The sequence below is a fragment of the Heterodontus francisci genome, chromosome 19, assembly GCF_036365525.1.
Source record: "Heterodontus francisci isolate sHetFra1 chromosome 19, sHetFra1.hap1, whole genome shotgun sequence".
Classification (NCBI taxonomy): Eukaryota; Metazoa; Chordata; class Chondrichthyes; order Heterodontiformes; family Heterodontidae; genus Heterodontus; species Heterodontus francisci.
In genome coordinates, this window is record NC_090389.1 from 77,732,311 (window position 1) to 77,756,771 (window position 24,461).

General features: G+C 39.3%; 1 protein-coding gene across 4 annotated transcripts in view; it reads right to left on the bottom strand.

Moving 5' to 3' along the window:
* LOC137380224 (RNA-binding protein 5-like) overlaps nucleotides 1-24,461 on the bottom strand; it is a 41,624-nt gene that overhangs the window by 12,431 nt on the left and 4,732 nt on the right. For 2 of the 4 annotated variants that reach the window (XM_068052050.1, XM_068052047.1), the window contains 18 exons: nucleotides 23,652-23,727; nucleotides 22,127-22,337; nucleotides 20,009-20,164; nucleotides 18,345-18,417; nucleotides 13,948-14,021; nucleotides 12,335-12,415; nucleotides 10,571-10,631; nucleotides 9,996-10,058; nucleotides 8,737-8,897; nucleotides 7,533-7,630; nucleotides 6,723-6,810; nucleotides 5,845-5,925; nucleotides 5,091-5,184; nucleotides 4,186-4,259; nucleotides 3,764-3,857; nucleotides 3,568-3,659; nucleotides 1,175-1,345; nucleotides 692-838 (listed from right to left, as the gene is read on the bottom strand). In XM_068052050.1, the coding sequence (XP_067908151.1) occupies nucleotides 692-838; nucleotides 1,175-1,345; nucleotides 3,568-3,659; nucleotides 3,764-3,857; nucleotides 4,186-4,259; nucleotides 5,091-5,184; nucleotides 5,845-5,925; nucleotides 6,723-6,810; nucleotides 7,533-7,630; nucleotides 8,737-8,897; nucleotides 9,996-10,058; nucleotides 10,571-10,631; nucleotides 12,335-12,415; nucleotides 13,948-14,021; nucleotides 18,345-18,417; nucleotides 20,009-20,164; nucleotides 22,127-22,337; nucleotides 23,652-23,677 (1,845 nt within the window). In that variant the 5' untranslated portion in view covers nucleotides 23,678-23,727. The remainder of the gene's footprint in view (nucleotides 1-691; nucleotides 839-1,174; nucleotides 1,346-3,567; nucleotides 3,660-3,763; nucleotides 3,858-4,185; nucleotides 4,260-5,090; nucleotides 5,185-5,844; nucleotides 5,926-6,722; nucleotides 6,811-7,532; nucleotides 7,631-8,736; nucleotides 8,898-9,995; nucleotides 10,059-10,570; nucleotides 10,632-12,334; nucleotides 12,416-13,947; nucleotides 14,022-18,344; nucleotides 18,418-20,008; nucleotides 20,165-22,126; nucleotides 22,338-23,651; nucleotides 23,728-24,461) is intronic. The other 2 variants (XM_068052048.1, XM_068052049.1) reach the window with 2 other exon arrangements.

The following is a 24,461-nucleotide window of genomic DNA, read 5'->3' on the forward strand; positions in this document are numbered from 1 at the left end:
ATTATTTTCCCTTACTCTGGATAGATAGCAATTTCACCTTTAACATCTATGATTGGGAAATGTTTTAAACTTTAAACTAACTGGGCTATAATTATCTAGGTTAGCACAGTCGCTTTGAAATGGGTCGTACAATAGCCACTCTCCAGTCCTCCAGCACACATCATTTACAATAGAACGCTGAAATATAATTTCTTGTGCCTCCACTATTTCTTCCATTTACTTCAAGATCTTCATATATATCCTATTAGGTCCCAGTACTTTGTCCTTTAATTTTATATCTTCCTTTGATTTATAACTTTTCTCGTCTCATTTTTAGAAAATAAATTCAGGAGTTATCTCCTCCACAATAGGCTTCTCTTTGGTAAACACAGAAGCTGAGTACTGAAACTTCAGTTTATCCTCTAACTGACTCTTCTCTCAGGGGTCCCACCTCACATTTTATAAACTCTTTGTACTATATTTGTAGAAAACTTCTTTTTTGCAATTCTGACCTCATTCACCCTCTTTACTTTCCTTATCCGTCTTCAGCTCTTTCCATATTTGAAGAGCAGTTCCCCTTTACTTCAGCTTAAAGTTCTGGTACCCAATTTACAGCGCACGTCCCACAAATGATTCAGGTATTTTTGCACAACCCCCTTCACCCCCAACCCTGCAACAAAAAAAACTCAGCTTTTAAATTGCATGAACATACCCTTTTCTCAAACAAAGCAAATCCTGCATCAGCCGCTGCAGACTCTCTCCTCTCTTCCTCTTTCGATGCAATCATCTGCAAGGCGGTTTTGACATTATCTTTCTGTTTATTCAGACTCTTAGCCCATCGTTCCATGTCTTTGGCAATCTACAGGTGAAAAGAGAAAAACTGTTCACTGATGTGCCACCTTTAGTTTCCATGTACTCATCAAATAGAAGGACAGCACACAGTCACTGCCCAAGGGGCAGGTTTTTAAATGTTGGCCTATCATGTACAGAATTACACAGCACAAGTTTTAAAACTAAGCAGAGAACAAGAGCACCACAAGGAGAGGCAAGTACAAGTCATTTTGGTGGTATACTCATGTACCCTCCAGCAGGTCAAAGCAACATTTCCATTGACCTGAGAGCAATTCGTGTCTCAGCTGAAATGGTGCATAATTGAAACCCACTGGCGTTCATAACCTGACCACAAAATTCTCACCTGTTGCGCTGTCCTGCTCTTGGGTTTTTCCTTCTTCTCTTTTCCCTCTTTGCTTTTAGTCCCAGTGGTTGTTTTAATGTTTTGCTGTGCAGTTTGATCTGGGGCAGGCAAATAAGTCTGTTTCTCTCCATCCCAATACATGTACTGCTGAGTCTGTGCATTGTAATAGTACTGGAACATAAATATTTTAGAAATGCATTACTGCCCTACAATATATTATGAATGGCTCAGACTGTAACATTTATCACTGAACGTAGTCATTTTATATTGCTCACTGACTTATATAAATCCAAATATGTAACCAACCAAGGTCTGTGACTCAACTGTACACAGAATTGGTATGAGCTGACCACTCTTACCAAATCAAGAGTAGTGTCACATGACATGGATTTTATATAAGGGGGAAAAAGTTTACACTAGCTCAATAATTAGTGATCAGTTCATTCTTAGCTTGTCTCTCCCATCTTAGCCTTTAGTCTCAGCTTTGTTCCAATGCATCCATCAGATGTAGACATCAGCGTCATCCATGGCTTTTCATCACAGAATAAGGTTTTGGCAATGTAATTTGTTTTAAATTGAAGACATCCCTTTTTAACGTATGTCTCCCTCCACATTCCATGGAGACCTCAGTGCATTCTGCTCAAAACAGCACGAGAATGTATTGGTGCAGGGGACAACAACAATTTTTGGATTCTCTCTCCTTCCTGGAGAATGGCTATCTCTGGCTTTTGGATGGTATCTCAGTTGGAATAGGAAAATTAGATAACAAACCATATAGCATCCATCCTGAACATCAGACAATTTTCTGCGCTGCATGCTTAGGAAAGTTTTTTTCCAATTTTTAACCAGTATTGTCTGTGCCCGCATGTAGCAAGACCTGGACAACATTCAGGCTTGGGCTGATATGTGGCAGGAAACATTCGCGTCACACAAATGCCAGGAAATGACCATCTCCAACGAGAAAATCTAACCATCTCCCCCGATGTTTAACAGCATTACCATCACCAAATCCCCAACAACCTTGAGGTCACCACTGACTAGAAACTTAAATGGACCAGCCATATCAATGTGGTTACAAGAACAGGTTAGAGGCTGGGAATTCTGTGTCAAGTAACTCACCTCCTGACTCCCCAAAGCCTGACCACTATCTACAAAGTACAAGTCAGGATATTGATGGAACACTCACAAATGCAGCCCAATTAATCAGCACCTCATCCACCACCAGCGCACAGTGGCAGCAGTCTGTCCCACCTACAAGATGCAATGCAGCAACCCACCAAACCTCCTTCGATACCACCTTCCAAACCTACGATTTCTACCACCTAGAACGACAAGGGCAGCAAGCGCACAGGACCATCACCTGCAAGTTCCCCTCCAAGCCGCACGCCATTCTAACTGCCATTCCTTCATTGTCCCTGGGTCAAAATCCTGGAACTCCCCATCTAACAGCATTATGGGTGTACCTACACCACATGGACGGTAGCGGCTCACCACCACCTTCTCACGAGCAATTAGGGATGGGCAACAAATGCTGACCTTGCCAGCGGCGCTCACATCCCATGAACGAATATTAAAAAATTAACTTTGGAAGTGACAAAGTTAATCTGTCTCAAATACTTTCCAATTCAGCTACTGAACCCATTATTTCAACATTCAAAATTCCAAATCTATATTTTAGATTGCAAGGGTTATTTATAAACTAGTAAGCGCTGCTTAAAATAGTGCCAAAAGTTAATATAATTACATCTATGACATAACCACGGCAATCTTTGCACTTCAGGCATTAACTGGCCCTAAAAAGAAATTAGCCTTTAAAACCAAACAGTGGTTTTCTAGATTTACTTTGTGGCCTCCATCTGAAAAATGCATCATGGGACCAAAGAGGAAAAAAACACAAATATCTAGACTAGGGTTATGGGGGAAAAGCTACAGAAGTTAGAATAGGTTATGTTAAAAGCTTACAAACAGGAGAAAATGGAGGAAAAATGTCAGGAGAAGCAGCAGTTTTTTAGTTGTACGAAATTAACTGGTATTGCTGATAATAAGTATTACTGTATCTAAGATGTATTTCATTGTCATAGTTTGAGCTAAAAAACAGACTGACTGGTTAAGGGACAATCAAATACCTAGACCCTGCTGAGAGTAAAAAGGCCAATGCCAACTTAATGGAAGACAGTTACTAGGAGCAAAACGACTTTGTAAAAAATATTTTCACCTTCAGATGCACCAATAGTAATCCAGTTTAAGCCTTTGCTTTAACCCATGAAGCATTGAATGGCCTTTGTGGCACTCAACAGACATCCAATCATCAGGTGGTGTCTAAATACTGATGCTGATTACAATGAATCAGAATAGTTCTTGCATTTATGCTGCTTTGCTAGGTATAGAGGTACCTGGGAATTTGGGTCATAGTAGAATCCAGTCTGCGCATCATAGTAAAATCCAGATGATTCATCATATTGATAAGTGGACACATCTGGTACAGCTGAAACAGAAAAACAAATCAATTCCTCAGCAGCAGCTAAATAAAAAGTACTCAAATAAACCAAAGTCCTTTGTAAAAGATATTAATCTGGGTAAGATACTCACGATAACTTGTCTCCTTAGAATCTGAAGAACCATGTGGTGGGGTTGTATCTGTATGTGGAGACTGGCCTGTTTGCAGTGTCTGAAAAGAACTTATCTTGTTTTAAAAGTATAAAGAAAATGATAGAATCATTACTATTAACACTGTCCACAATGTAAAGAGTTAGTATGTCAGCAGAGTTCCCACAGTCTTATCCATAGCATCATGCATAAATAAGTAATAACTGGATAACATCTGGCCAAGGCTGGAGAGAAGGAAAATGAAAGCACACACACTAGAAACAGGGATATTTTCTGGACAGTCCAAATGAGATCAGTAAATTACTTCTGGGATTCACAGAGCGTAATCTAAAGGGTATTTTTCTATTATCTGATGTACAGTGACCTCAAAAACCCATAGTGAATACAGAAAGATCCCAACATACCTCAGACTGATTCTGTGACTGGTAGGACTGACTCTCCTGGGAAATTGTTGCAGATTTAGCAACTGTAGGAGGAGCTGTCAAGAAGAAAAAGAGAACTTAGAAATGCACTGAGGAAGGGGATAAGTATTATCCAAATGCATCAACATAATTATGCAGGTCAAAAACTCATTAGTATATTGAATCAGAAAGTACACTTGACCCAATATGTTTTAGCGATCCAAGTACATTTTCCAGGTTTCTTCCCCAACCATTTCAGGAGTCAATTTCATTCTAATGGAGGTAAAGTTTACCCACATGCTCAGTGAACAGCAAACGGCTTTGTAATTTATTACAGAAGTACTTTGTCTATAAGCACAGTTTCTGTTAAGGAAAAACAAAACTTTCTGCAGTGGGAGAGGGTGATAAATAATGGAACTGAACGAATGGCAGGGATGGAGATAATTAAAAAACAAAGACAGCAAGAAATACAGCATGGATACAGAAAGTGGGAGAAAATTGAACAAAGAACAAATTACAAGATGGTCTAAGTGAGGAAAAAAAACAAGACAGTAAATGTGAAACGAAGTGCTCCACAGGCTGGACAGCAACATCTATTCTTCTCTGCAACAATTTCAATGGGTGGGGCAGCACAATGTGCTGCCTACCAAGTGGTAAGCCTCAGGTTCCTACCATTACTAAAAGCAAACCTCTGCACATTTTCAGTGCGACGAAACATTAAGTGGAGACCAGGTAATTTCTCACAAAGAAGGAGGGAAATTGGGAGCAAGAGTTGCTCCAAGCTGTTCTGGTACATTAAGGCCAGATAAAAGATTCTTTAAGCAAACTGCCAGTTTGCACAATTGCAGAGACCACAGGCAAGTAGAATGCTATAAAATATTCCACACAAAAGAAAACAGAAGTTTCACCCGAGATTACTGCAGGTGCCTGGTAGACTGCCAGTCCTTGTTGGGTGGAATCCACTGAGCCACTTTGCTGTCCATAGTCTTGAGAATATGACATCTAAAGTAGATGCAAAAGAAAAACCATCAGTTTTTGCTTTGGCTGGACATTTCTGATCTCACATAGCATGCATTTATATAGCACCTTTGGCAGAAATGTGTCCCAGTGTAGGCGCAAGAGCCACTGGCTGCAGTTCACTTCTACCTCTGGTGATACTTTCCAAATTGTCCCTTTCATGACAACATATGTTTAGAAATATCAAACCATTAACTTAAGTTGCAAAAGCATTTAGTTTCAATTTCCAGAGACAAAGGTTATGTAAAATGAGGGAAATCAACACAAAGAGCATGTATATTTTCACAGTAATCATGCAATGTACTCAAACATTTGTTAGTTTTCATTGTAATACTCAAGTGTGAAGGCAATCCTCAGTACCAGGGGAAAATGAAAATCATTCCACTCTATAAAAAAAAAATTTTCCCCATTGCATTGTGAAGCATTTTGCAACACGAGACATAAAATGCTGCATAAATACAGCTCGCTCGCATGGAACCTGAATTGTCAAAATAGTCATATTTTTCACTTTCAAAGGGATGTACTTGATACATCTTTTCAACCTTTTGATAGTGTCCCACTATTGAAGCCATTCATCAATTTTACATTAGTCACAAAAAAGCCTCGAATTAGACACTTCAATATTCCCTCTTCTCCTCAACATACTTGTTCATACTGATTGTAGCCATCCTGTCCTGGCTGGAAGTAGCTGTAGTCAATGTTTCCATCTTCTGATCCCTGCTGCACCTGCAACAATTAAACATTTTTATGAGAAAAGGTCAATTTCACTCCCATTCACTATCCAGTCACTTGCAGACTTAAGGTGAGAACTGGATCAGCTTCAGCTGAAATAAACCTCCATAGATGAATAGTCTGATGGCACCCAGTGGCAAAGAACACACCTGGAGAACCACATAGCCAGCAAAGCAAAAGGGCACTATGCCCTTGGAACTGTAACCCTAGTTCGGGTCAGAACTCAGGAGAAAAGAAAGAACTGGAAACCATACAGTGGTCCGAGCAAACCATTGTTTACCTATCCACATTTATGACAAACTTAGGCAAATTCTTTTCACAAACTGTTCCCATTAACTAATGGTACAAGGGCTAGCGGACACAGATTGAAGGGCTTGGGAAAGATAAGGAAGAACTTTTTTTATGCAGCGGGTGGTGATGACCTGGAACTCGCTGCCCACAAGGGTGGTGGAAGAGGAGTCAGTTAGTTCAGAAGGAAATTGGATGACCACTTGAAGGAAATAAATCTGCAGGGACACGGGGGGAGGGGTGGGAAAAAAAAAAGAGTGTGACTGACTGGATAGCTGTGGAGAGCCAACATGGACTTGATGGGCCGAATAGCCTCCTTCTGTGCCATATACGACTTTAATACAGGGATTATAAATGGATTATAACCAGACCAAGGACACAGACCAAGTGAGCTACTATAGATCACACTAAAAATTCGTGAGCTGCTGTTGTCACATTAAATGACTGAATAAGCAGCGTAGATTGCACAGCACATAGGAAAACCACATAAAAGGAGTTGTTACCTGGCTTGACGACCACTGGGCTGCAGCTATAGCTGTGATCGCAACAGTTGACGAACTGATCTTATTACCATCAGAAAGGATATGGTCCCTAAGATAAACAGTTAATTATGGATTGATGAGGGCATCAGAATGAGTACAGGAGCAGCTAGTTTATACTTAGAAAGATGGAAAAGCCTGTGCAACAGTGCCCACAGCTACTTTTTCAAGGTGCAATAGTTACATCCTAAAACTCCCCGTTAGCCTGGTAACTTGTAACTCAGCAATGTCAAAATTTTTTGTGACCTTTGCAGGAATCAAAAAATGGACACCATTACCACCAGGGAGGAAGTAACTGTTAATACTGTGGTGGTGGGTGGGGAAATCAAAACAAGGAAGCACCATGTAGCATCACTAAATGGGGATGCGATATTCCCCAGTCAACTGAGGTCCCCACTGTAGCCACACCATTCTGGGCTGGTGCCAACCAGAGGTTATCCATTATAAACCTTATACCTGTTATACACAGTGTACATGTACAGTGTCATTCTTCAATCATTGGTTATTAAACAATGTGGGAAAGGAAAAAACAAAATTACAAGACTGTCCTTATGTCACTTCAACTCAGTCAGTTCAAAGTGGCACTGTTGGAAGGGTTCAGAGTGGCTCCTAATGTACCCAATCAGCTGTAGAATGATGCCTAGGATTGCACAATTTAAAAAAACTTGAATTATATGCATTAAAATACAAGATTATGTTTTAAAGCCCAGCAGTTACAGCAATCACAATAGTACAGCCATACTTAAAATGTGTTCACATTTCGAGATAACCTACTTCTTTAAAGATTTGGCAAAATCAACGTTAATAGTCCGACCATCAATGTTTAATGGCGGCTGTAGCGCAAGCAGTATCTGAATAAGATGGGAAGCTTCCTGTAAAGGGAAAAAAATTACAATTATAAAGAATGCATTCTACAGCAGCCTTTTAAAATATTTCGAGACTCAGTAAGAACCGAGTGAGTGAATGACAACTCATAAACCTGGCTGGTTCTGACATAATACATCCATATGCGCATAGTGGAACCTGTTAACCGACTGAATATCCTACAGCAGCCTTTCAATTCACTGTAGTAGTAAACTCAACGGGTCTTGCAAATGCTGAGGCAAGACACCTTTGCATGTAATCAAGCAACATACCTGTTACACAAAAAATCCTGATGGGGGTTCAAGTTTCTAAGGAACTGATCTAAAAAACAACGTTCACAGAGCGCATTATCCACAAACTTGTTCCCAAATCCTTTCAGAAGCCATGCTCTCTTTAAAACTCCCCCATCCCATTAGTAACAGCATAACATCTCACTGAGAGCAACACCATATTTATTGGTCAAAGTCACAAATGATCATTATCACCTCAGCTCGTCAACTTTATATATATTTAACAATTTATATTTATACAGTGCCTTTAACATAATAAAACATCCCAAGATGCTTCACAGGAGCATTATAAAAAAATGATAGCACATAAGCAGCCTCACAGCTCCAGCGACCCGGGTTCAGTTCTGGGTACTGCCTGTGTGGAGTTTGCAAGTTCTCCCTGTGTCTGCGTGGGTTTCCTCCGGGTGCTCCGGTTTCCTCCCACATGCCAAAAGACTTGCAGGTTGATAGGTAAATTGGCCATTATAAATTGCCCCTAGTATAGGTGGGTGGTAGGGGAATTGAGGGAAGATGGGGTAGGAATATGGGATTAATATAGGATTAGTATAATGGGTGGTTGATGGTCGGCACAGACTTGGTGGGCCGAAGGGCCTGTTTCAGTGCTGTATCTCTAAATAAATAAATGCGATATTACCAAATCTCAGTCAAAAGGTATATTATAAAACAATCATGAAGCAAAGAGTGCAGCCATACTTAAAATGTGTTCACATTTCGAGTACTTTCTTGGAGCACTAATTGCTGCAATATCTCAAGCCAAAATTATTCTGTGGAAAACAAGATCCCATTATGCTATTAGTCATCACAAAAGGGAAAACAAAACTTACAAAAGATGAATCCAGCTGAACAAAGGCGAACCCCCTGTTTAATTGGGTCTGTTTGTCCTTGATCAACCTGACATTTGCAGCAGACAGCACAGCATATGGAGCCAATGCACTCAGGATAGATTCCATTGATGTATGTGGGCCTATGTTTCTTAAAATAATCGCTGTTGACAATTAAAATGATTTTAATTAGAATACAATGGCAGCTTTTAAATGAAAGGTCAAATAAATATGGCTTCAGTGTTGCGCTATATCTATAATTTAGGTTTAAAATTGGTTATCTACAGAATATTGGCGAACAAAAGACTAGTGTAGGGCTCTACACATATTGTGAAGCAGGACAGCAACCAGTTAAGCATGAGACCAGAGCCTAAAACTTCCCATTACTTGACACTGACATTGAGACTCAGAAATGGCTAGTGGAGAAATGAAAATGTCACGTTAGTGCAGAAAGGAATATTCTGCTGAGGGTGGAGTGAAGTTACAAGGTTACTTCAGTGCAGTCACAGCTCAACTCTGTGTAACACCTACTTGGATTGTTCGATGGCGACAACAGGTGGCCAAAGTGGATTACATACATCCTGTGATCAACATACCTCAGCTTGGGCAAACAAAACTAAAATATGGGCACAGTTAAAGCTCTCATTTTAAAAGGAAAACACTCAACTGAATAAGGATTTTATATTTTTTTCTTCTTGTTTGTTCAGAATCATTATAAATTTGATTTTCCCTAACTGTTGCCCATAGTTCATGTGTAATTCACAATGCTGAATTGCACTCAATGTCTAGCAGAACATCTAAATCTTGGTTTAAACCTGCATTTACATAACACCTTTAATGTAGAACAATGTTTCTGTGACTTGGCCTTGGGACAAGAGCTTCGCTCACAGTTCTAAGTGACTTTCATGTTTCTGACAAGGGTTGATTTTAATTTTCATCACAGAAATTGAAAATCTGCAACTTAAAAAAAATAATTTGAATAGGTTCCTGCTGTGAATGAACCAAATGCCATATACAGAACATACTAAACTCTGAAGTCTAGAATTTGAAATCTAGTACAATTTGATATGCACACTCAAAAATGATGCTGGAGTTAAAATCCTTTCCCAGTTTACCAAACCTAGACTGGATCAGACGCCAAAGAGATCAAGCAGGCACCTCAGATACACCTCAGACAGAAATAAAGGTTAAAAAAAAGCAAAAATACTACAAACTACTATTACAAAGGAATTGATGGGTTTTCAGAACTCAGAAGAACTTACTGTCGTTTGCATAGTCAGACATAAATGGTTCACCTTGCACACGAACTTGCTCTTCTTCGGTTTCTGGAAATTCAGAAAAACAACTCATCACAAAAATCATGAAAAAAAAACTCGGGGTGGAGTGGGAATACAAGATCCAATGGCAGATGCTAACCCTTGAGGATTGAGGTACCCTTTCATGACCAAAAAAGTTAAAATTTTTGTTTGCTTGAGATTAAATGATCTACAATTAGAAACATTTTAACTAAAAAGATATTGAATACTCTGTGGATGACCAAAGAATCTTGCAGCACTCAATTTGAGAAAACTAGATTTTTATCATTTGTTCCCTTAATTTTCACTGACCAAGATCATGGTCTGAAAACCTGCTCATCAGTATCTCTTCACAGCCATCTAGTGAGAGGTATACAAATGAGTGATCACCCCTCGGATTTCCTCACCGAGAGTTTCTCTGCAGCTGAGATGGGAACTTTAATGAAAAAGCACAGACCTTCAGTCTACCACGTGACACAGCAAGCTGCTGAGCTATACTGTCTCCCTATACATAAGCTTAGAAAACTATCTACTCTACTTACCAGGCTTCTGAGCATCACATTTAAAGCATCTTTCTCGTCGCTTGAAGTTCGTTACTCCACACTACAGAAAAAGGGGAAAGGTTTATAGCACTAGAATATACAGCAAGAATATCATTATTACCTCAACATGGAAAAAAAATAGCTTGAAAACAAAATCATTTGTAAGAGTAGAATGCTTGAAGAGAATAACATGTAGTTTCCAAAGTTGAGAGAGGATGAATTCATTTAATAGGTTAAAACATGGCCTGTTTAAATCTGTGACCTGGATTTGCATCTGGCCTAAAACAAGTTTAAAGTCTTTATCTTCTGACTGCAAGGGACAGAGGTTTCTCAACTCAGAGTCTGGTGGACATAGCTTGTAAAATCATTCAAGGCATAGCAAGCAAAAAATCTTGAAATTAGCGTTAATGCATAATGCTGAGGCACTGTACATGGTACATGATGTGGATTGAGTATTCAATGTAGGTGCTGAGTATACAATGTGGAAAATGCCATATTCCTAACAGCAGTATCCCTCAACCCCACAAGATTCACCAGCATTGAATAAGTGCCACAGCTGCAGTCAACCTTTGAGCTCCAAACAACAATATCTGTCTTCCCCCATTCTTACATTGATAACCTCTTGCAACTCTCCCTAATTAACACTCTGGTCTTCAGAGCAACTTGGTGTAAACAGCAGCTCAATGCCACACCTCTCACCAATCTTTCCACAGGGATATCATAGGAAGGTATAAACATGCAACCAATTCTCCTGGATTTTTAAAAACTAATTGACTCTCTAATCTTAACTGGGCCATCTGATGAGACATATTCCAAATCCAAGATAGGAACCAATCTTGTGCATACATCTCTGGGCTGTTCAGAAATGAAAAAAACTAGGGATAAATACCACAATTAGGAACAGGAGTAGGTCATTTAGACCCTTAAGCTATTCTATAAAAATCATGGTAGATCTGTACGAACTCTATTTATCCATCTTAAATCCATATCCCTCGACACCCTTACCCAACAAAAATCCCAATCTTGAAAGTTCTATTTGTCCCAACATCCAGTCTTTTTTGGCAGAGAATTCCAGATTTCTACTATCCTTTGTGCAAAAAAGTGCTTCTTGATTTTCCTCCTAAATAGTCTAGCTCTAGTTTTAAGATTACATTCCATCATTCTTGATTTCCCCACCAAAGGAAATAGCTTCCCTCTTAAACTGTTAACATTTTTAAAAAACCCCAATGCCATCACCCCTCAATCTTCTATACTCAAGGAAATATAAAATGGGAAGGTGGCTTAAAAAAGGCCCCATGGAAACTCATCATAAACCTGCTCCCAACAAATCTTTTTTTTCCCCTAAGTAAAATGTATTTTGCTCCACAGACCATGCACTTGAAGCCTAAGGATGAAGGGAGAGAGAAAAAAAAGCAACCTGTCTCCTCCAAAGACGCTCACTGCCTAACATTACAATAGGCATTATAATAGATAATATTCTTCAGATAAGAGATCATTTTCTCCAATTTCAGAGCCTATGGGAATGATTTTGGTCCCCTAGACAACAGTGCTGAAATCAGGATCACAAACTTGTACCCCATTAACTTGTGGTATCGTGCACTACGATCCAATGCACAACATCCTAACAGTTGTGAATGTTTGAGAAACTTGCTTCCAAAAATCAAATCTCACTGAAACAATACAAAATTTCCACACATTAACCCAGGTCACAAAATTAAACGGCAGGCTTGAGATTGGTTGCAATGAGAATTCTATTTTTACTACCTTGTTGCAACTCCAGTCTTCAAAAGGCTTTGTGCTGTAATGCATCGAGACGGACTTTCCAAGAATTGTGAGACAACGCTGCTGGAAACAAGGGGTAAGTCAGAACCTACATAAAGTAGCACAAATTTGTCTACACAGATCACACTGGCTCCAAACAAGGGATGAAAACTACTCTCAAGATTTTTAAAAAGTCTCCTGGATGCAGACGATTTAGTCACCTAGGTAATCAAGTCATGATTTTACTTCAAAGATGAAAGTGGGTCTCAACTCTTGGAAGATGAGGGATACAGATGATATTTTTTCCTATCAAAATCAAATCTAAGCAAGCTTGGTTTAATTGATAAACAGTTGATTCTTCACTGCTATATGAAACATTACTTGGTGGCTTTTGCTTGCCTCCTATATATTCTTCCCACTTAATCTGCAAGGATAAACTGTATCCTGAGGTTATTACCTCAGAAAATAACATGAACTTTGAGCTAATCTCAATATTGGGCACGTCCAAGTACTGCACTGTTTTACAGTCTTCCTTCCAGAGGGACGTCAACTTTTTAAACTATACACAGTTTTACCATGAGAAAATCAAGGATGTGAGCATTTCCACAAAAAGCTTGAGCTTCTCATTTAAAAGGTGGAACTTAGACATTTCACTTGACAAAGATACTGTAGCTGCATATAAGTGGCCAATCACAGTCCATCTCTCAAGTGATAACCTACAATATTTACAGCCTAATCCCAAGACATAGCACATGCATAAAGTTCCATCAGAGTAGAAGCCAACAAATCTTCAACACATCCACTCAACTGATGGGCAAACTGATCAGACACCCTAGCTAACAGGATTTGTTTAAGTAAGCTGAGGTTCTCTAAGACACCTTAGACAACCAGTAACACAAAGCATGTACAGCATTTGTGCAGCCCACATGGCTCTAGTGGAATTTGTAAATAAGTTTATAGTCTTAAATATTTACACAGCACACTAGCAACATCTAGCAATAGCAAATCAGCATCTCCCCTTAAACACAATTGTCTTGAATGAATAGGAATTATGATCACAGCTCTTTGAGCTTTCTCCTCCCACTTGATATAGAAATCTGACAGAAACTACAAAATCACATCCCTGGAAATTAGGCCAGCTAAGTCAGCACAGACTGCAAATTACTGGACATTGCAACTGGAGACTGTGCATCACTCAAGTTCTTTTGCAGATGGAAGAGGGCAAGACCCAGAAAGTAGGCACTCATGATGTCAAACAACTTTTTTCACATGTAAAAGGACCTCTCCGCAACACATTAAATATTGCAGTGTTGCATTGCACAGGCATCCTTAAAACGTACTTGGGAAGGTGCCACATGACAGAGGTCATTAAAATGAGCACCAAGTAAGCACTATTTGTTTTTTTTTTATAACTGCAAGCAAAAATCAGGTTCATGGCCACAAAAGAAAATAAAAATACAAACACCCAGATAATAACGTGTATGTTTCACAAATGTAATTGAGAAGTACTGGTATTTGAGGGCAAGGATAATATTTGGTCCCTCTGGGTCTTTTCTGCAGCGTAAAACACTTGATCCTTCCCCCCTCCAATAAATCTAGACTTGTGATGAAGCAACCTGGTTGGCTTCCATCCATCTTGTTGCGTCCTGCAAGTGATTAAACTCCACGAAGGCGAAACCACGGCTTTGACCTAGAGACAGCATTCAGATATAGACGGGATTGTGTTAGTCAGCGTGTTTAAAGCAGCCATTCATTCTGTCGCCACGTGTTATGTACAAATGTCTATTTGTGTGGCATGATAGAGGCCTTATTGTCTTTTGTTTTTGCCATGGAAGGGAACAGAATAATCTGAACTAATTTTCAAAAATGCACTAAAAACTTTTTACACACTCTTCGTAGCATTTGTTACACAAGTATCAGTATCACCTATCATCTTCCAAGTTTACGGTATAAATCGCTGCAATGATTTATATTGCCAAAAATGGACACTCCTAGAATCAATTGTAACCTACCTGTATTAAAACATTTGAACCCTTCAAGTATTGTAGGCGGTTTCCAATACCATGCTATTCCCCAGTATATTCTAACACTGCTCCCCCTCCAGACCAAAATTAGGGCATGTAGCAACACGCACTATTGCGTGGTTGAAAGAAGCACCACTGGGAGATACGCAACAGTAGTCAGGAAATTAGTTACAAATTCCCATACCTACTGGGAGGTACCCAAAGTCACGGCCCCAGAATATCTCAATATGAGGAGCTCCCCACGAGCAATGAGTCCATGTCATATCAAAAAAATTAATTCTGCTTTGCAAAATATGTGAAGTCACACAGATCTACTTTTAGATCTGTTAGACCATCTCATTTAACACCTTTGCATGAGGGTTGCCAGTATTACACAAATGGATGCAGAATCCTACCAAATTAGCGTTTACTTTTAGCAGTCTGATAGCCTGTTTTTATGTAAGTGAACAGGTGCAATCATTCTACGCAAATGATTTCACTAAAAAGCTATCTTTCACCGAACTGTCGCAGAAACCTAAATGTTGGACAAGAAATACCAGTGCACAAAGCATTTTAACAAGTGAGATTATATTTTAAACTATCTAGACTCAAGATATTTTATGTCATATTCTTTCTAATCCTCCTCCTTTAACCAGATCATGGAGGTTCAGTCTGGTCACATAAATGGGAAGGACTGTTAACAGCCCATCCTTCCTAATTATGAAATCACAATGACACTCCTGTTTTAGCTACTTCTAATTTGCAGTTTTAGAACATAAATAACAAAACAGAATACGACACTACAGCCCTGTAACTATTGAAAGGGATAGTTTGTTTTTGAACATTTAGGACTGTGTGGCATTATTGATGAATACAATCCTCACCACTCCCTAAAGTAACAGACACTGCCATATGATAGAAAACCCTCGTCATGTGCAAGCTTTCATGTAAATGCAGTGATTAAAGAGTCATTAATCTCCCCTGGCCCCCAAAAGGCACAAATTCTGGGAGTCTCCCACTGTCAAGGTCAAGAGTCAGAGGTCGCTTTCCCAGTGACAGAATCCCATAAGCAAAAGCATTTCAGCAAGCACATCTCACTAACTACACGAGAAAAACTTGGCTTTTTTTCCCAGATCCAAAAATGCATAAAGAATAGTGATTCTAGGCATCGAAACAGCAAACCACACAATACTTTGCGAAATTGACTTTCACTGGTTAATGCCAATATGGACTAATTTCAAGTATCAATGCAGTTATCTCTATGTGCCCATCTGAAACCATATGAACATTCAGATAATTTCTTCTTGCATACTCATAAACCCATGATATCTGCACAGAAGTCAATACAATATTTTATATGCAATCTCATAAGATACCAACTGAAAAAGGGACGAGCAGACAATAAACTGTGGCTAATTAGTAGATTTTGACCATAATATGATTTACTGATACATTTAGAAAGCTTTAGATTTTGACACCCAAGTATAATGGATGTAATTTATTAGCTTCTCATTCTGGCTGAATTTTTTTTTAAATTTAAAATAAAATTCTGCTGGTGCACGCTATCATTTAGAATGTGAAAATTCTGCTTTTTCTATCGTCCTTGTTTACTGACCATTTAACATGGTATATACAATGCAATGCAAAAAACACTTTTTTATAGCTAGTTTTAATTTCCCTTATATTAGAACACAAATAAAACTAATAAAAAGAATCTGGAGACTCACTTGTTTTGAGCTGGTTTTTAAATATCCTGATCAGGAATTGGGGAAGGAGGCCACAGCAACCTAGCTTAAAACTATCCAGCTCCCTTCCTATTGGGCGTTAAGGTGGAAGCTGCTTCAGATCTTATTCCAGGAGAAATGGAACTTTGTGATCCTAAGTAACACCAGACCCAAGCAACTGCATCACTTCATTGTTGAAAGGAAAACTCGAGGCTACAGACAACATTTCCCTATATCTAGGTACCATAAATACACGTAGACAGTAAAAACAAGTTTCAAAGAGGGTACCTTCCACATCAATTAAGGCAGCAATTAACTGCTTTAGGAGAAATCACCAGTCCTTTGTCACCCTTTCTTGGCTAACACACAGAACACAAACTGTCAAGTCAGCTTAAATTGATTTCTCTTGAAAGAAAAAAAACTCAACATAAAAGTTCCCTGAGTTAATATTCCTCGTCTTCCCCATGTATCTTGGCAAGCTGCACTCATTAACAGGGGATAAAAGGATTAATACTACTCCCTAAAATTGTCACTTAATTAAGACTAATCAGTAAATGAAAAGATTTGCTTCATTAACAAGAGTTTTTAAATACAGAACATGTGTGGGTAGTAAACAGCACAAGATATTGTTTTATTATAGAAGATAGCGAAAACACTATTTAAAAAACCCTCGAGCCTTTCGTGGACACTACACCCTCCAAATTTCGTAAATAATTTCCCTCCATCTTCTGAAGCATTAACAATTTATCCTGCCCAACTTAAATCGAAGGACAAATTTGCTATGAACTGGATTGATGTGATCAGAAATGGGAGGGTTGCTGAGTCACCTTTTGTTGATAACTCCTACGATAGTCCTTAATATTTCCTAACTGTCCTACCAGATGTCTTGCATCATCCATGCACAAGTACCTCTCATATCCTGCAGAATAGGATCTTGTGCCAAAATAAATCCTAGGAACTAGTAAAGACCATATATCTACACCATCACGAAGACTGGCCATTCCCACCTGTGACATCACTCAAGTCCATCCCTGCCAGAGCTCATCCATGCCTCAAACCCTGCTGCTCACTCAGCCATCACCCCTGTGCTCACTGACCAACATTGGCTCCTGGTTTAGCAAGTCCCAAATTTAAAATTCTCCTCCTAGCTTTCAAATCGCCCTGCCTATCTCTAATCTCCTCCAGCCCTAAAATCCTCCAAGATAACCTGCACTCATCTAATTCTGGCCTCAGGTTTCCCTGGTTCCACCATTGATGGCCGTGCTTTCAATTACCTAGGCTCTGGAATTCCCTCCCTGAATCTCTCCAGCTCCTACCTCGCTTTCCTCCTTTTAGACGTGCCTTAAAACCTACCTCTGATCAAGCTTTTGGCCATCTGCCCTAAAATCACCTTACTAGGTTCAGTGTCAAATTTTGCCTTATAAACACTGCTGTGAAGCGCCTCGGGACATTTTATGTTAAAAGGTGCTATATAAACACAAGTAGCTGTTATTGGAATTAAATAATCTTGATGCTAACTAAAAAAGGCACCGCAGAGAAATAACAAACAGCCTGCCTAAGAACCTAATTATGAGACTCATGGGATTATAGAACACAAACTAATAACACTGTTTTGCAGTAGCTTGCATTTCTCTTTGAAGAGTAATATGAAACTGTGTTTTGGAAGTGAAATGCGAAGGTCAACAGGTTCAAGCTGGCAAAACTTCCTTGAAATGAAAGCGCTCAATTTTAATAGTTGAAAAGACCTCAAAGTACATTAAAAAGGCTCAAATCACTCTACAAAAATAGAACGATTAAATCCAATCGAATGAGTAAAAGTTCTCAAGGAAAAAAAAATCTCTTGCTAAGCAAGAGGAGTTACTGGGAGTAACCAAATCTCAGTGTACTAGTAATAAATAAACTGCCCCCCTAAAATTTTTCAAACAATTTGCCTCATCCTAATATTGCAATACTATGAGTGCAGATGAGTGAGGGGTTCTGGCAATCTGAATGCTTCAAGGGGCTGCACATTGTGCATAGAATAACTTAGCACGGTTGTTTTATGAACACAAATGTTACTTTCAAAATATAAGTTATTGACTTCTTTTGTTCAAAAGAATCCCCTTGTTGGGCAAACTATCAATGCCTGCAACCTATCCATTACAAATCAAAGCATGTTCGCTTTTACCTAGATTATACAGTAACATGTTCCTCGGCCATGGCAAAGGTCTTGGTCTTTCCTGAATCGGGAAAAGGAAATGGGATATTTTTCTCTGAGGACACGTGCAAGAGCAGCTAAAATCTCACCTGATACTTTACACTTCATCACTCGCACGTCTTTGGGCTGAAATTCATCACTGTCCTGAAATATTTCAAGAATCTGAAAGGAAATTTTAAAATCAATTGCTTTATTTTCCCAAAGATTTTAAGAGCTATGTAATTGAAAATATCTATGCATATTTTTATTAATTAAAAAATAGCTTTGACATGCAGATATGGGCAAGTCCCAGGTTCAATTGCTACACTGTATCAGGGTGGTAGGTGAGCACATTATGATGCCGTCAGCTTACACGGCTGGACATGATGCCTCCTGAGGCTAAATAATCTGCTGACACTCACTGTTATAGCTCACACAAGAATACTGGCCAGACATTGGAACACAACTGGTTACCTCAGCAAAGAATCAAGGTCTTTGGCAGACAGCAATAAAATCTGAGAAAATGGTGCTTTGGACTGTAACACAGTGAATGAGTTACAACATTTTCTCCAGCTTGCAAGGCAGTCTGAACCTAGCCCTCCTCCCCAGAGTGCAAATCCATTGTATAAAACTGCTTATACTTCAGCAACCTCAAAAACCTAAGAATGGCTGCTCTTAATGGAAATGTCACACTGGTGCAGCAAAAGCAGCTTTAGTTTGGGATAAGGGAGAGCTTTCTTCACTTAGCCATACCTGAACCAGGGGCACCTGATACAGTTCCCCCAGAATCTAGTAATAGAAAGTCCATGCTCAGAAAACTAGAAATTGGATGTGACAAAATTCCAGCTTGCTTTGTAAATTCACAAGCAGAATGTATGGACAATGGTGAATGCACTTGTCCATGCAACATATAAATGCTCTGTAACTCCCACTATTTACAGTATCTGTGTAGCTGCTTTTGCATTGGGGTTAGTGGGGTGTTAGAGCTAGTGAGAAGAACAAAAGACAGAATGAAAGAATACAGGCTTTGAGACAGACAAGAGTATAACCTGTTAAGAAAAAGTAAACAGGACCTTTCTTGGTTCTTTCAAAAGTAATGAATTTGAAGGATGGTGGTTTAATACCACAAATATTGACTCAGGACAATGAGTAATTTGGCCAGAAAAGACGTGTCTTTTTAGGAAGCCAAAGGTGACCACAATCTGTAGGACTGAACTTCACTGTTGCCATCAAATACCCAAATATCCACCCTTCCCACAAAAGTCCTGTGACAGTCCACACTTTGCATCACAATAAGACTGTATCTGCCAAGTCCCTGAATTTTGCAACAAATGTGACATTTTGCTATGCTAGCTTCCCACACAGTCTGCAACAGGATACTATGTGCTGCCTTGTACTCAAGTAATATCCCAGAAAGCAAACACTAGAATAGTTTTTGCTGTGGTGGTGAAACACTTTATCTTTATGTTTTCCAAATCAAACTGCTTGCCAGATGACCATTTCACAGCAGAAAATTAAGTTACCAGTCACCCATTTTCAGGTAAAGTTGCAGTTAGTTGCTTAGTAATTCTATATATATGGATTATAAATGTATTTCATTTCCCCACCACCTCCAAAAAAAAAGTTTTATTACATGCTGTTCTCCTCTAAAACTAGACATTATTGGCATTTTAACACTCAACTACATTAAAATTGTTTGGAACCCTTCCCTCCAATATTCCTGGAACCCCAATAAACCCAAATGCTAGTAAAATGTCACTAAACATATACACACATCCTCCCTGGTTGTTGATGGCAGAAGACCTCTTAACATAATTGTTTTGTTCTCCCTCTCTTCAGTTCCATCGTTTCTGTAATCATGGTCCTTGTAATCACCATCATAGTACTGGCTTCCCTCAGGTCTTTCGTATCTGTTGTCATCTTCACAATTCTGGAAGCAGGCACATTTTGTTCACTGTATAAAATTTCCATTCTTACTACAAATAAGTACATTTTACTTTGTATCAACAACAGAATTCTAGTAAAGCAGAATGGTAGATATATGAAATTTTGATGTAATGTCAATTTGAATGGTGAAAAGCATTAAGCAGCAGAGTTAGCAATGTTTTCCTCCCAACCTTTGTTTGTGCCTGGAAACATGTTTGGTGCATAACACTCAGGTGAAGCATGGCTGGTGATAACGCCATGAACAATTTGAGGTGAATCAAGAGGTCACACAGATAGAGAGTATGGTTTAAGCATATTGTGCTAATTTGATTTTCTTGAATACTGGTGCCACTACACTAAACCCACCTAGAATATTAACCAATTAAAGCTATAGCTAAACTTGGGGCTAAGCAGATAAAATAACACACCCAAGAGTGATTACCAGAGAGGAATCTCATGAGTTTAGCTGATGCTGTAAACTACTGGATTAAAGCCCAAACTATTTATAACTGCCACCTGAACCTGATTAGATCATGGCCTTGAAATCTCTTGCATAGTGTTAATAAAGGTGTGGAATTCAGGGCCAGATTGATTTCATATGTCAACTTTTTTTTTTTGACAGACGTCGACAGGCAAGGCCAATGCGCTTTGTGTAAACGAGGCATGAAGGGTTAACACCGTCATACAAATGTGATTACCATGAAATATCACTTTTTAAACTCTGAATATATGCAACCACAAAAACAGGAGGGGAAAAAACTGTTGATTAAAAAACCTTTAGCAAGCTACATAGTGACATCAGATTGAACACCAAATCTCAGGGTCCAGAGAGCAGACCAGCCAAAAATCAATTGGGAAATAAAAGGAATAAAAAACACACCACCCAGTAAATGGTTGGAGGATAATAGGATGAGGAGGCTGAACAGGGCGACCACCCACCCACCGCCAACACCACCCACCCACCACCTGCCCTTTCATCCAGGACTGAAACAAGGAGGAAGCTACATTTCTGCTAAAAACTTCAATATTTAAAAACCCACAGGATACAATACCAGTAATAGGATTACAAAGTAATAGGATGTTGCTTTGAATTCCTATCAGAGGGAGGCACTGGTTAAAATCCACACTATTACCTACAGAATAGCTGGTCTACAAAAGACTAAAAACTAAGGTTGCTGCCAATAACTGTCAACAGCATCAAACAAAATGTATTCACCAATAACTGCTCTCAGACATTGAATTTCTGTTCCTGCAGAAATGCTCAGCTCCAGACTTCAGACATGATTGCAAGAACTAAATGCCAACGCAGAGGTGACATCGATCAACCTTAGTATAAAGACAGAATTCAACAGAGCATAGCACCAAGGAACCTCAGCAAAACTGAAGTCAATGCAGAACAAAGGGAAAACCCTCCAGTGGCCAGCACAAGAAACAAAGACAGATGACAAAGATAGATGGGTGGCTGCCAGAGGCTAATCAATGCAGCCCTACGACATTACTGCAGGAGTTTCTCCAGGAAACATCCTTGGACCCACCAGCTTCAACTACTTCATCACTGACCTTCCCTCCTGTCACAAGACCAGGAATACATTTATTTGCTGATGATTCCAGTGTTCAGTTCCATTCACAACTTATATAAAGCTTACAGCAGGAGTTATGCTGAAGTACTTTGTCATAGGTAACATTCAGATGATGACTATTTCCAATAAGAGAAGGCTCAACACTCTCCCTCATCTTCACCCACATCTCAAGAACACATTTAAAATATGTGTGGTCACTGAAGGCCTGGCTCCCCCTCCAGCAGTAATATTTTTAAAAACTGCACTGACAAGAAAACTGGAACAGGCCATCCACTTGCCCTTTGGGGGCTACACAAGGAAACCTAAAACAGCAGTTTTGGCTATGACCAAGAAAGATACACAGGAGTAACGCCAACTACAATCCCTACACAAGCAGGGATGCATACCTCAGAATTCTCGTAGTTCCTGTAATCTTGATGGCGGTCATTATTCCGATAGTCACTGCGGCGTCTATCACGTTCATAGTCTCTGTGATTTTGTGGAGCACGATAATCAACATCCTTATAATCATAGTCACGTCTACCGCGTGACTCTCTATGCTCATCTCTGTTCCATTCAGAGCCATAACGACCACTCCGCTCACTTCGACTGGTTTCACTGCAAAAAAGCAACGCATTAGCTTTGCCAGAAAGTTTTAATTTGAACAATTTACGTGTCTAGACTGACCAGTGATGAAATTGTAGGTTCCATATTATCCTCATTATTCCCCATAAACATCTAATCAACTTACTGTGCAGTTAAAGTACTAGAAAAATGTTCCTCATTCTAGGAAAATGCAGCTGTACATTACAGAGTTGAGAGGCTTCCCCAGTGGCTCAGCCAGTTTAATCAGCAAGTGACTGAGCCACATTGACAAGTCCCCGGTTCAATCTTCACTTTGTGCTGTTAGCTGATTTCAGCTGTAGAGGTGGTATAGAGGCAACTGACCTTGTCTTCCCTAGGTTTGGCAGGGACCCTAGGTGGAGTAGGGTGAAAATTTGTTCCAAGTTTCCTACTGCAACAGTGAACCCGCACCCCCCCCCCGGCCTCCCCACTAGAGCTTATGTGGGTATAGACACCTACGGTATGGTCACTTTGGCTCAGTGCTACACCAGGTGGTGCACTAGTCATCAGTGGGGGAAACAATTTCAATGTGACGTTTAATATTAGTAACTCTAGTCAGCTACAAGAAATTTCGGGGCAATTTTAATTACAAAAATACACTTACCTTACAATTAAATTCAATTTTAAGAGATTATTTTGATGTCGTACTGCAATTTGTTTCATATACTTCAGAGTATGTGAAGCAGGGGCTGTTATTAGGACTTTCCACTGAATTCACTCAAAAAAGTTAGCTGACATTTTCAGGTAACTAATTTGGAAAATGTAGAAGAGTCATTTAAAATTTAAACTGTACAATAATTCTTTTATGGGATTTAATCTCCAAAAAGGTATTGTTCCATTAAATACCTGCCAAGCATATCCTCAGTTTTGTTTGACAGTGCATGGACTATAGTAATTTAGTACTAAGCAGCAAAATAACCAGAACAGATAATTATGCTCCATGCCAAACTCTAGATGCATTACAAATGAGGCCTGTGATTGGGAAGCATTGTGGTAAGCTTTTTCCCTCCCAAATCAGGAAAGATCAGCTAGCATAATGATACAATATGCATAGAACAGTAAAGCAAATAACTTATGATTTTCCACTTACAGTCCACATAGATTCAAGGTCTTTTCCAAATGCAGGAATGAATGTTTTAAAGATGGCTTTGTTATAAAAATAAGTCCTTTCCTTTACAAAATTTTGCACCGCCTTGCAGCCAAAAGCTTCAAAACAGTCCTATCACCCATTCAGGAGCAGTGGAAGGGGTGGAGCGCGATGGCACAGTGCATAAAGGAAATAACTGAACAGTTTTAAACAATTCTTACCGTTTATCATATTTGTCATAGCCCATTGTAACTGCTTGTGAACTCAGCTCTTCCAAAGCTTTTGAGTAGCAGCAATCTATGGTGAAAAAGAAAAATATTTTATCTCCATGCTCTTGCATTAATAAGCTGGAAACTGAATTTCCTTGCAATGTACAACACAGTCCTCCTTCCTATTCTCCAAAAAGCAGTTAAAACAACTTTCAGATCTTATGTCACAATATTAGCAAAATTCCTTTCTGCATTGCTGCAAAATATCTCAATCTGCAAAAAATTCAGCAAACCTTTGCACAAAAAAACCTTAAGCACTTCACATTGGGAAGCGATATAACACATTGCATGGATCACAAATGCCCTAAAGGAAATGCTAGGCAAGTCGAATTCGAGGCTTTAAATGAGGAATATAAATTAATCTGGGTTAATTCTCTCTGAATAGTGCCAGTAAAATCACGTGATTCAATAGCTGCCCTAAACACAATGTACCCATTAGTCTCTATTAGCCATGCCTTTCTGCAGAAAGTGACTGTGGTCCATTATCATGAACCTACAGGATCTAGCAACTTGGGCCCACCTTTTAACAGCTACAAATTCAGGATCACGATGTAAAAAATGGAGGGCGCAAGTGTTATCTGGCATAAAAATATTAATTTGTGTGGCCTGGAGAGGTTATGTGACGCACAACCTGAAGAATAAATGCTAGGGATTGTTACTCCAGAATTCAAACTAGACATTATAATCAAAAGAACACTAACTCTAGCGTCTTGAGTGATACAATGCAGACTCAGCCTTGCCATTCCTCCCCGCCCCCCGCTT